The sequence below is a fragment of the Merops nubicus genome, unplaced genomic scaffold (assembly GCF_000691845.1).
Source record: "Merops nubicus isolate BGI_N331 unplaced genomic scaffold, ASM69184v1 scaffold10430, whole genome shotgun sequence".
Classification (NCBI taxonomy): Eukaryota; Metazoa; Chordata; class Aves; order Coraciiformes; family Meropidae; genus Merops; species Merops nubicus.
In genome coordinates, this window is record NW_008583546.1 from 20,946 (window position 1) to 34,557 (window position 13,612).

The 13,612-nt window shown below is 34.9% G+C and overlaps 1 protein-coding gene across 1 annotated transcript in view; it reads right to left on the reverse strand.

Annotated features, from left to right (window-relative positions):
• Positions 1-13,612, reverse strand: part of LOC103773801 (voltage-dependent calcium channel subunit alpha-2/delta-1-like) — a gene marked incomplete at both ends in the record, with an annotated part of 57,541 nt that overhangs the window by 19,554 nt on the left and 24,375 nt on the right. Inside the window, 6 exons of the mRNA XM_008941182.1 lie at positions 508-564; positions 4,244-4,318; positions 5,465-5,539; positions 7,583-7,651; positions 10,528-10,617; positions 12,077-12,126. Of these exons, the coding sequence (XP_008939430.1) occupies positions 508-564; positions 4,244-4,318; positions 5,465-5,539; positions 7,583-7,651; positions 10,528-10,617; positions 12,077-12,126 (416 nt within the window). The remainder of the gene's footprint in view (positions 1-507; positions 565-4,243; positions 4,319-5,464; positions 5,540-7,582; positions 7,652-10,527; positions 10,618-12,076; positions 12,127-13,612) is intronic.

The following is a 13,612-nucleotide window of genomic DNA, read 5'->3' on the forward strand; positions in this document are numbered from 1 at the left end:
ATGTAAATAGCAGATAAAGCACAGGCCCTACTCTGCCTTCCCCAGAAAAAAAAAAACAAACCAAAACAAAACAAAAAAACAAAACCAGCTCATTCAAATTCTGGAATGTTATACAGCATTCACTGTACAACAAAACTTGGCAATAAAGTCACAAGAATGATCTTCTCTTTGACTTTGGGTTTATGCAAGTAAAGCCAGCACAAGTAGTCTCTTTTTTTTTCCAGTCTTCAAATTCATGTAAAAATCTGAAGAACAATCTTACAGCACGGCTCTAATTAGCCCCTATTAGTAAAGCACTATAATTTAAGGGAATGCCCTTCACTAGAGCAAATAACATGTTTTTTATTATTTAAACAAGGAAGGATGCAAGCTTCATGCTTTGGAAGCTGTTTGTCAAAGTAAACAGTTCTCTAGTTAGAGTTTTCCTAGTAAGCAGGGCAGAAGCTTTCTAATTGTATTTCCAGGTCTAGGCACTCTAATGCACTAATCACCTCCATCCACAGTTACCTGTACATTGGGTCTCCTTTTTCTCAAATTAACTTTTGGTATGCCCACACCAATTTGCTGAAGTAACAAAAAAGCAGTAATTTATATTTTTACACTATCAGTGAACGGCCTACTTATAGGATCGAAGTCCTCCCTCAACATCTAGACTCTCCAGTGCACATTTACTAGAAGCACAGACTAGCCCTCATTCCACTCAAGAGTTCTGAGCTCTCTGTCACAATTACACACAGGTTTTGTCTAGGGAAACAAAAACCAGACATATGTTAAATGATGTGAATTAAGTTAATAGAGAGCTCTCCCTCCCACATACTCTGCCAGGGTAAAAATATATATTGAGAAGAGTTCCACTTCTTGTTTACTGTTTATATTATAATTCTTTCAAAACCATAAATTGTCAGACAAAATACTGGACTCTACTGAAGGCATCTGGAGTTTCAGAACTACCAGTATACAGAATTTGATCAGAACTATAACAAAAATGAAGAAAAGAATGCTAATCTTTAGAACAGATTCAGAAGTTAAATTATTTACTGTTTTCAAATGTTACCTCGTTAAGGCTAATCTTTTTCACATATGCTTAATGCACTCACTTGAGCTACTATATTTATTTGGTGGAGTATCTACCTATTCTCTCTCAAGACAATGGGAAAAATACACACACGAGCACAGACACACAAAGAAAATTGGCAGTAAAACATCAAACTAAGCACTTGTTTAAAAATGTAATATTACTAACTATACAAACTTGGAAAACTGTATTTTAAACAGTTTAAAACTATATTAAACTGAAAGTTAAAAAAAGGTTTCCTGTGTTATGCTTTGATGTAGTCATCGTGCAAATAAGAACATGAGAGGAACATTCTTAATGATTTTAACATACTTTTCAACCTGCCTTTTGTTTATTTTTTTTCAGTTGTGTAAACAACTTTACAAATATAAAATTTCCAGGGCCTTCTTTTTGTGAGATGATACTGCAAGACAATTTCTCAAAATATTGTGTTGAACCAGTTGTGATTTGAGGTAACAGAATTTCAGAAGAAAAGCAGAAGACAGTAGAAAGGACCATTGGAAGTTTAATACACTCTCACCTCTTCAAAGATAAAGATGTAGTTATATTTTAGTTTACATCTACTGAAAACTCGCTGGCAAAGAGGGTTAAGATGTTGTTTGTTAATAAGTTAACAGCTACCAGGAGGTTCAGCTAAAATTAATATGATATGTTAAAGAAAGTCCATGAGTTCTAAAAACATCTGTCTTTGTAGTGTACCTTCATTTTAAAACGTAGTTCTTGTACCAGTCTGAATAGCATGCACCACCCCAAACAAACTGGGAGTGAAAAAGTCTAGTCTGTGTAACTGTTAATAACAACAACAACGATACTAACGTATGTGCTTAATATTACATTTAGATGTTATTCTACAATATAAAACGTATCACTTAGAAAGAATCCTTTTTTAAATGTACTCTAAGTCAAACATTTGAGCAGTGTGTCAAAACATCTCTGGAATTCCATATGCTTTTAAGTAGAAAACTACACAGAGAAATCATGACAATTAGTTCCCTAATAATCCATCTCAGTCTGCCTAGATTTAGTTGGGATGAGCTGAGTTTTTCACTACCTAACAAAGGTTCTTCATTCTCCAGTGTTACGAGTTTACACTGCAGTGTAATAGCACATATGAGAGGAACAGAATCCATACCCAGCAGTTCCCTACAGGTTGTGCCCAAAACAAGAATACTACATTGCTTCATTTTATATTCCTTCCATCAATGATAGTTTCATCTGCATACAAGGAAAAGGTAAATAGACCATTCCTCACCATCTGAATTTCTAATAATCTCTAATGGAGAGACAATTCCGTCAGGAAGGATGCATAGGTGTCTTGGAATAATTCACAAAGCAATATAATCTAATCAAAACTTTCCTTTTTTAACACATGAAATCTTAGTGCATATATCCAGAAACTGAACTCCTTCGAAATTAAAAAGACTATATAAAAACCTTCTTTTCCTTTTTTTCCCTTCCTTTTATTTTGAAAAGGGTCTTTTCAAAATAAAAAGGAATATTTATTCAATAGTTAACATCAAGCTATTATTTCTCTTCTTCAGAAGCATTTTTTTCTTTCTTCTTTTGTTACACACTTGGCAAAAGATTTCAAACATATTCATTACTTCCCCAGGAAATTAACTCAAATAGGCACAAAGCTAACTTCTCCCATCTTAAGAATTAAATGAATCAGTAGAATATGTAGATTAATTCTTCATTGCCTTTTCTGCTTTGACAGTTAAAGATAGTGAAGTAGTGAAAAGGTGGTCTGTCCATCTTGTAGCTATGATAGGACTTTGTGGTGAAGAAACGAGAGACCTGTTGCACAGCCATAAGGTCAAGGACTTACTGCTATTCTTCCACAGGAACATGACTGAGAAGAATAAATTTACAAAAAAACAACAGTATTTCCATGTCTAAACTTCCTAAGTTTCTCTAAAGTGTACCAAGTGCTAAAAATCTGTAGGGTGCCACAGAACCTTAAAAATGCCTTACCAGCCTTATTTGCCTCTGTATTGACAGCTTGTATTTATCTTGGCCATATATTTCTCAAATCTTCGTAATGGGAAATTTTGACGCTGACAACCAAACTACAGGGCTATGTTTGATTTTCAATACTTCCACTGATTCATTACTATTTCTAATTTTTTATCTGTAAATAATTCATATATTTCTCTCTATCCAGACTGATTTTTAGAATTTATTTTTAGTTAATTAGATTTTAATTTTGCCTTTTATTTAATGCTACATTTGTGCATTATGTATGCAAGAGACAAAACTTGCTGAATGTATGTGGCTAATAGAATTCAAATAAAAGCATTTTTAAATCTTCCAGTTAACAGAAGATATGATATAGAGAAATCCTTCACAAAAACAAAGATTAGATTTCTAATTTCAGAAAGAAAAAATAATACATTCATCTTGAAATATCTTATCAAAGCCAGGGAGGCAAGTTATTTAAGAAGATATATGTAATGGAGGAGTCCACATAGTGGTGTGGACAGTGCTACAGTTAATAGATGTAAAAGTCAGACTGAAATCTTGGGTTTTCATTTTCCTGAAATTGAGGAAAGCTGCATTCTAATCAAGCTTAGATAAAGATTTCATCCTTAAAGATGGAAGAACTTTCTCAAATTGAACTACTGAAAAATCTAGCATTCTGGGTAGGTGTGCTTGGCTAGATCCATGCCAACTCTGCAGCTCAGTTTTCAGTTCTGGTAAATAGAAAATAAGCAAACATATAAATACAAAACTACAAGTAAAATACATTGTGCTTGCCCCTGATTTCTGTGGGTTTACAAATATGAACATTTCAATTTCTGGAATGAGCAATCATTCACAACATAAACATGTGCACTAGTAAACTCCTCAGTTTAAGGGCATCTTGTAACACACATTTTTTTCACAATGATATTACAGCTACCACTAGCTGTTTTTCCATTAATGCTCATATTGAAACACTTTTTTCACATATGTAAATGTCCATGTATAATAGAAACCTTTTTTATTTTATTGATAACCAAATTCAATATAAAACTATGCCGGCCTTTATGCTGACTAAAGTGGATTTGGTTAAAGCTATATATGCACCATGGGCTTTCCTAACATCCCCAAAACAAAGAATTCTTTCCTACTACTCTCTGTTATTTCTGTGTTCGCTTATAGAGAAATAAATTAGGTTTTTCATACCTTTGGTTGGAGATTTGGATGAAGTAGCACATACCCATTAGGATCAATTGCAAAATAGTATCCGTTTGGACAAAGCTGAAAGAAAAAAAAGAGTAGTTTAGCATTATAAGGTTTTAATTAATAAAGATTAATTAATGGTTTTCAAGCAGTGTCACATTGAGGAAAATACACTGACTCAGGCAACACAAAATATGTGAGACATTAACATGGCAAAAATAATTTCTTAATATTTACCCTTTTAGAATCATAAACTTTGATATAGAATAATTTAAGCTGAAGGAACCTATGGAGGTCACCCGATACAACTCTTCACTGAAAGCTGAGCTAACTGCAAAATAAGATTCAACTTCAAGGCTGGTGTCAAAGATCTTTGAAATAGCCCCAGCAGCAATTCCACAACTTACATGGGCAACCTGCTCCAGTACTTAACCACCCTCACAATTATTATTTTTCCTTTTTTCCAGTTGGAATTTCCATTGCCACAACTATATCACTTGCCTCTTTTGCTATAAACCTTCAAGGAGTGCTGAGGTCCACCTTCTCTATAAGTCCCATGAGCTAACCCATCAGGTTCTTTTTTCAGTCTGAACAAACCCATCTCTATCTGCTTCTTATCACGTCCTCCAGCCCCTTGGCCAATTTAGTGGCTCTGCACTGCACTCGCCCAGTGCCTCAGTGTATTCCTCTGAGAAGATCAAACTTAGACACTGTACTCCTGAATGCAGGTGTTCATTGCACAGTTGGTCTTTACTGCAAGAACACGCTACTAACTTATGTTCAGTGTGTCCTCCACCATGACCCCCAGGCCCTTTCCTGCCTTTTGAGGCTGTCTGTCCCAGCCTGTACTGTGGCACAGGATTATTCCATTCTAGATGCAGGACTTTGCATTAGCCTTCAGTCAAACTCGTGATGTTCCTTTGCTTCCTCAGCTGTTTTCCACAGCTCTAGCTATTTTCTTAGAAATTCCCCAGCCAGATGTCTAAATACATAAATCAGTCATACTGAGTAGGGTACAGACAGACATGTACATTAAAGAACATTTCTATATGGCTGCAGAGAAAACTGTCAGAAAATCTACAACAAAGGAAAAGAATATATGAGAAGAAGCCTGCTGGTATTTTGACTCACATCCAGCCATTGCTGTATGACTTATGAAAGAGCATGTACAGAAACTGTACATAAATCATACATAAAAAGAAACTACTAATGCAAGCAACTTACTGTAAATCGTGGTGTCAGTTTTTTTATGTCTTCCAAAGAGACATCAACCCCCATTACTCCAAGAATCAGCTGATTCTGTTAAGATTCCAAAAAGTTAGAATGTTTGACATATTTACAATGCAAAATAACTGAAACAGTTACTGAGCTTTGATTTTGCCTTCATTGTTTAACAGATACTACTTGAAAAGTTACCTGTTTACTTATCTGCCTAATCAAAATATTTTAAATAATATCCAAGTAATTCAAGACAATATGCAAGACATTCAGAATTAGTATAGAATAATAAAATTGTTTATGAAGATGAATATAGATACTTTTCTGGCTGAATAAACAACAAATGTAAAAACAAAATAGGTGAAAGCAGAAATGATGTATCAATATTGCCAATGATGTAGATACTAAGTTAATAATACCCATACAGAGCTACTATTGCACGCTCAGTTTGGGCAATTGATAAATGAGACTCCAGAACAATTAACCTCTTTTGTCTACGGTATAATAGCAGTTCAAGAAAGACAGGAAACTACTGGAGAGAGTCCAGTGGAGGACACCAAAGATTATTAAGGGACTGGAACATATCTCTGATGAGGAAAGGCTGAGGGACCTGGGGCTGTTTAGCCTGGAGAAGAAGGAAAGACTGAGGGTATCTAATCAGTGTTTATAAATAGCTAAAGGGTGGGTGTTGAGAGGACGAGGCCAGTCTCTTTTCAGCAGTGCCCACTAACAGAACAAGGGGCAACAGCCACACACAGCAAGTTCCACCTAAACATCAGGAAAAACTTCTTTACTGTGAGGGTGACAGAGCACTGGAAGAGGCTGCCCAGAGAGGTTCTGGAGTCTCATTTTCTGGAGATATTCAAAACCTGCCTGGACACATTCTTGTGCAACCTGCTTTGGCAGGGGGGTTGGACTAACTAATCTCCAAATTTCCCTTCCAACCCCTACCGTTCTGTGATTCTGGAGTGATGAATGAAAAAAATCCAACGAAACCAGTAAAAACAGTGACTATAACAATCATCAGCATTTAAAATCAGGGACTCAGGCATTACATTCATGTGACTTTTAATTTATTTTCCTAGTACAGAAAAGGAAGGCAGCAATTTACATAATATCACATGAATCCCTTTTCCATATCAAATAAATGTGGAAGGTGTACTGGAAGATGTATCTTACAGTCTGTAACCTGAAATTCAGGTAGAGACATAAGTTGAGCAGATTCAAGTTGTCTTCTCGTTCTTCTGTACTAGACCACAACTGTTTTACTTCTCAGAAAGACATCCTTTTTTATAATCAGCAGTCTCTCACTTTGCAACCAGACTCAGTGAATTCCAGGCACTCTCTTGCAGATAAGATTATGAAACCTTTTTTTGTTTTGTTTTATTTTTAAAGGGAAACGAAGAGAACTGCTCTGAAAGCAAATCAAAGAACTAGTAGTGCTTGAATTCGTATTTATTCATTCAGAGTCTATATAATACCTGAGAAACTGAAACAAAGAATAACTTCTCTATGTGTCTGTATATTTTGATGTGACTGAACATGGGTATGACATCAAATGTACAATATTTTACTACATACTGTAAAGTACATTCTAGGTCTGATTTTAAAAAAGCAGTATTTTGATTTTGTTAAGGGGACATAAATTGATTGCATATCAGACAGTAAATGGGGTAGGCAATTGCATTTATTTAATAATTAGATTTTAATCTAAGTACAGAGTGCTGTTTTCTATGATCACTAAAACAAATTAATTTAAATTCTCTTCATCATTGCCCTTCACCCTGAAATGTCATAGCTTCATAGATTTGTTATAAATTTATCTGAGCAATAATATCATCATCTATTCCCCATCCATTGAGCACAACACATTCACAGTGCCACCAGCTCAGAGAGATAGATCAAGGAATGTCATACCCAGAAACTCAGAACTACAAAAAGGGTCATCTGCATTTTCTTGTTCCCAGGGGGATATCAGGAAAATAGAGATGATCCCTTAGCTTCTGATGTACAAGACAATTAAAATGCAGAAATCTCTATGGAAATAAGCTTTTTTTCAAAGAGTTTAGCAATAAATTTAATGCAAATAACTGATTTTTTTTTTTTTTTTAAGTAACAACTTACTATTTTCCCATTTTGTTCCTTTGTTAGGTTGAAGACAGGTAGAGTTCCTGTAATCACAAGGCCCAGTTCCTAGGAAACAACCACATACAGGAGGAGAAAAAGGCTTTTTAGTTAAATAACAAATATTCAATCCCAATATATTAGAAAAATCCAGGGATTACTGTAGCTGAACACTAGATTAGAGTACTGACTTTTATTTTGTAAAAAAAGGAATAATACTACTTCATTGATTTGATACACAGAAAGTTAAAATTACATCCTTTGTGTGTTCATGTGATAGTGAGTGTAATAAATTACTTTTTAAAAATACATGGTGTGCAACAACTTAGGATATAGTAGCTTAAAACCCCCTAAGTGTTATGAAAACATGTTTACAGCTACAATACCTACTACGCTAATAACTCCAGATTTGGGGGGAAGGGAAGGGAAGAAATAAGAAAAACTTGAGAAAGTCAAATCAAACTTAAACACAGAAAATAGGTAGACAACAAATACATACAGCCAAAATCAATAGAAAAATGCAACAGATAATACTACTACTTCTCCTATCATCACTACTTTTCAATGGCTTGAAATAATGTCCATCATCAGTTCTGCAATATCACATAGTCTCTTCTAGAACTGAGGCAAGGAATTTGCACTTGTTTGGGAATATATAAGAAATTTTATTTTTCCTTTATTAACAGTCACAACTCAAAACAGGATCCAGAAATACATATGTTTGAATGGCCAGAAAAGTTTTGTTTTTCCATTCTAAATTGTCCACAGGGAGATGTCCACCTTCTTTATGCTAATGATCATGGTTTATTTAAAACTGTTTTCACCTCAGTGACACTTACTCCTTCCAGGTATTCTGCTGAGGAACCACATCACTTTTGTCCCTCTCTTTCATTAGAAAAAAATAAGCTAAAATACTATATTAATCCAGTCTGATGAAACCAATTATCTGTTTGCCTGATCTAACAGCACCTTTTTGAATTTTAAACCAGACTCCATCAAGTTAAGTTTGTGTATCAAATAAAAGGTGAAGAGGTCAGAATTAGTAACATTACAAGCAAGGTGAAGAGGAGGAGAAGTGGACTTTTTAGAAGAATAAGAGAAGCAAGAAATTAAGATTGAACAGGATAAAAGTGAAGGTTATTTTTGAGAAGAAGCATTGAAGAAATACATAATGAAACACGATGGTTAGGTATGGGGGATAACGCCCTCTCGCCCTCTAAACATGTACAGTTAGAGAGGACAATAATTCTGAATAAATTGTTACTAACTGGTAAACCTAAAAGTATTTGAAAACTCTGGGATTATTTTGCAGAATAAAGCCAGAGCAACAATGTAACAGAAGCTGAAGGAAAAGGGCAATAAAAGCAATGTGAATTGCCACAAATAAACAAAGTTATTAAACATGGTCTTGAAAGACAGCCTCAGATGAAAGGATTTCATAACCTGAACTTAATTCCAATGTGTCCTCATGTAATAAATTTCTCATTATTTTAGCCTTACCCCAAAAAAGCTGATGAACAGCAAGAGAAAAAGTACAGGAAAAAGTTCAGTGAGGCACAAGCAGGAGAAGGGTAAGTCCTACAGCAAGGAATTTCTTTAGGGAATTTAAGATACAGAACCAGTGTGACAAGTTAGTCCCAGTCCCTGTTAAAACCAACAACCAGGAAAATGCTCCAGAGTGGATTAGATACAACTGTGCCTTTGTGTTCTCAGCTGTGATGAGAAAGTCCACCAATTTAGGCCTTTACCTGAAAAGTTTAGCTTGTGTTGTCCTACTTTTTATAAATCTATATGTATGCACAAGCACACAGATATAACACATGAACAGAGAGAAGCTTGAAGGAAAGACAGAACCCACTGAAAATATAAAGTAACACAAAAAGTGTAAAGTCTGCAGGTATCACTCATTTTACTCCATTAAACAGATTGCTTTCTATTCCTAGTTATAACAGGATATGAACAGAACATAGGAACTTCATCACAACATCCTTTATGTTTCCAGTAAGTACCTCAACAGTGACCAAGAAAACATGGTTAATGAACTTCTGGACATTGAAATTCCAAATAAAAACTAATTCCTCTGTGTCACACACAGTTCTATGATGTGTTGATAAAATTTTTACAGTAATGCTGACTGACAGGAAGAAGTGGATTTTGACATGACATTAGATGACCATGTGAACTTGGATAAATACATGATTCCAGATGACCATTTAGCAGTAATTTTTCCTAGTTAGAGTTATTCAGAAGAAGGTTATCTAGAGTAACAGATTTGATTGCTGCTAATAATACTTTGCATTTCATAGTTTCCTGAGTATGTTTGTTTTACAAGGCAAAAGTGATAAATTCAGCTTTAAGAAAAGCATTTCATATATCTTTTTGTTTATTTCCCCATTATATACACTGTCCAATTAAAGAAATCATTACCTTGAGCAAGCAAGTAATTACAATAACCATGACAGTTTAAAGATCCAAGTTCAAAATCTGTACAAATACCCAGTAACATTGGACAGGTTTCATTCTGCTTGGAATACTTTTTTGGGGAAAAAAAGCAAATAGAAAAAAAGTAATAACTCCTCACTAGTACCATAAAACATGAACTTTACTGCAGCTCATGTACAACACTGGAAAACTATTTGCTTCTTTTTTCTTTTGTTAATTTGAGGATAACAATGACCTACACTTAAAGATCTATGCGTAGAATAAATTGCTTTTCTCTGTTAAAGTTCAGGACATTTAGGATGATACTAGGTGCAAGTAATGACCAGTATGTTAGAAGCAGCTGTTCAGGAAATTGCTCTGTTGAAGTATATAGATGCTGGAAAGGCAAGAATATTATATTTGGAACTGTAGGAAATAAAGTCCTCAGAACTGTGGGAAATGGACCCCTATAATCACAGATTTGGTAAGATTCTTACTTTCCTAGGGATAAATACAGATCATACCAGAGCATCCAGATAGACATTTGTCCATTGGACTTGTTTGGCTTTCTCTCCAGCTAAAACCATTGGTCTTCCCAAAACATCCAGATATTCCTGCCAAATAAAAAGTGTAATAAGTTCATCAGAAGGCAGTTATTTGATCAAAGTCCATAAACAGCACAAAAAATAGACAATAATGAAATAAAATAAAAAAAGGTCAAAATTCATCACTAATATAGGAGCAGTATTACTTTGTAAAATTGTACTATACAACAAAACAGTCTTCAGTTTGCCCTATTTACTGCCAAAAAAATTCCTGTATTTCAGTCTCAGCCATATGGACCTTACACATCCATAACCACTCTCTCTTTCCATGAAGTGAGAATTAAAACTCTTTTTGTTCCAAAATGAATTGCTAATGAAATAGTGAAATTACAAACAGAACGTGGAACCTTTAAGCTGGAAGAGAGTGTGGGCAATGGAAGGTGAGTGATGTAACAGCTGGGTATATTAAGCTCCTACAGCAACAACTTGCATAACTTCTATTGAAACAAAAAATTCAGAGTTATAAAACCTCACAGTCCCTGACTTCCTTCAGCTTGGGAGTATGGCTAAAGCTGATCTTAGGAGATGCCAGACTTCTGGTCTGTTTTGAGAGTGGATGCCATTCAAACTTGTCATGGTCTTCAACCTTTTTTATTTGTTGTCTTACCCTGTTAGGGATATTTCTTGCCAGGCACTATCTGGAAGAGTTTAACAGAATCAAAGGACTCTTATTCAAGCCAAAGGAAGGGCTCTTATTTTCTGCCAAAAAATGTCATGCCTGGCCTTGGAAGGACAAAGAACTGCAATGATATTTCTCTGCTTTTCTGGGCATGTGAGTACATGGACTTTCAGACAGCTGAAAAGAATATCTGCTCGTCTACACTGTCAGTTTGGATCACATCATGTAATGTCAAGGTTCTGTGGTCTTAATTATCTACATGCATGTCTGATAAAATGGTTCTGTATCCATTTTGAAGGAAAATTGCATTGTCTCTCCCAGGCTGGTTGGATCAGTCCAGGAAGCTTTTCCATAATGAGGATTGTGGCTGGTCACTGGTTTTGCCCAGCTGAGTTCAGATACTCAAGCAGGGCTAGACCCTCACATACATCCACAGCCTTCTCCATGTAATACAAACCCTTAGGATCACTCTGCAAGTATGGCAGGAGGATACAGATCACTTCAAACAGGACATTGTGTGCACATGGGCAGCCTGCTTTAGAGGATGCTAGTGTGACTAGTATGAATGCAAGCCGCTGTGGGCCAGCTGGCTTGGGAAACAGGGATCAAATTGTGAGTTGGCTCACTGCAACTACTAAAAAGAAAAAAAAAAAAAGAATATTTTAACAGAATATTTCCTCACATGTAAAAGAAATCCTTAATTTTTTTCTCTGTTTTAATGTAGTGTATCTTAAAATCCAATTCATTCAAACAGATGTGAAATGCAACAGACTTAAGAACATCAATTACTCCACTTCTTACACTTCTTGCAGTGTTACAACTGCATGTGGATTTGGCCAACAGACTTACCTGGGTGTTTATTCTTATGGCTCCAATGGATGGAATTTCATAATAATAACCTAAAATTTGGAAGAGAAATAATGCCATCTTACTCTAGTATATTGCTAGTCTCTTAGTCTTGAAGAATTTCATTTAGCTTGTAATTTCTAATTTAATTTTTATAGAAACTATTACATATGAATGGAATACTGCTTTAGAAGATGCCACCACAATGCATGGCCACATAGATGGGTCACCATGCCATACAGGCCAGACTAGTTACTCCTAAGCAGAGAGAGCATATAAAGTGTTTCTTTTGTCTGTTGTTTTTAAAACTGAGATAATGTACTGTGTTTGTACTCCTGAATTTCCAGTTAGTCTGGGAATATGCTGTGACAGCAACATAATTAGATGCTGAATGCATATAGGAATACAAGTATAGGTACAGTCTGCCACAATAGTGAAGTTCATAGTATAAAAATATAAAACACTTTGTGGAAGGTATGAAAAAACTTATGGGTATTTCTAACTGAACACAAGAAATGTCTTTATTCAGCATTGATTCTATTACTTACTTGTTTGAATTAAAAATATTGCCTGTGTGCACCAATCAGACTGACGACAGGCACCGAGATCATTTCAGACCAAGTAAACTGTAAGTCACATTGGAAGGAAAGGGGGAAGGACTGGAGACGTAAAAGCACTGAGGTTTGTCATTTACTTTGCCGTAAGCAATGTGTGACATGATAATAAATTAAAACTTTTAATTAAGGAAAAATGAAATAGAACTTTACTTCTTTGGATGTGCAAACAAATAATCACATCAATTTTGGGCAGACGATTATAATCATTTTGCCTTGATAATAAGATGACATAGTTATGCTTTAAGCCAGCTGGTCCTCATTTGTTTTAAGACAATGGAATGCACAGGCACACAGCATTTTGAGATACAAAGATATTAGTCCAAAAATCCCTGCTCAAAACCCCATTGATTTTCTGTAATTATCTGACAATACAATCTGCTCTTCATGAAGGTGTAGTATCTTCTGCATAACTTGCCAGCATTCTGGGGCATTCATGAGGTTATGATATATAAACTATTTGTACAGGCTATGGGTTCTTCTAAATATTTTTTATCTGTATCTTTCTCTTACCTTTGGTTTAGGTTATTCTCATGCCAGACAACCTTATATTAATGTCCTTCCCTGACAGTCTTAATATTCCAGACCCTTTGTAATTTATCCCATCTCTCACCTCTTGCTTGTTATTGCTTTCTACATTTTTAGTCAGGCCTGGAAAATGCTCTGTTTAAAAGTAAACAATATCATTTGATAATTTATCATTTTTCTATTTATTTGCATTTCTCTCATATCTCTTGATCCATAATTGTAAGATATTTGAGACATCTCTTTCTCAAAATCTTAAAAAATTTTTCTGACCACATTTTTCATATAGAAGTTTTAGAAAAAAGTATTTTACTTCCTTAATTTCACCTTTTTTACTTATTTTTTTTTCCAAAATAAAGAACCAGGATAAAAATAAAAAAATGTAAGATACTTTTAGAAG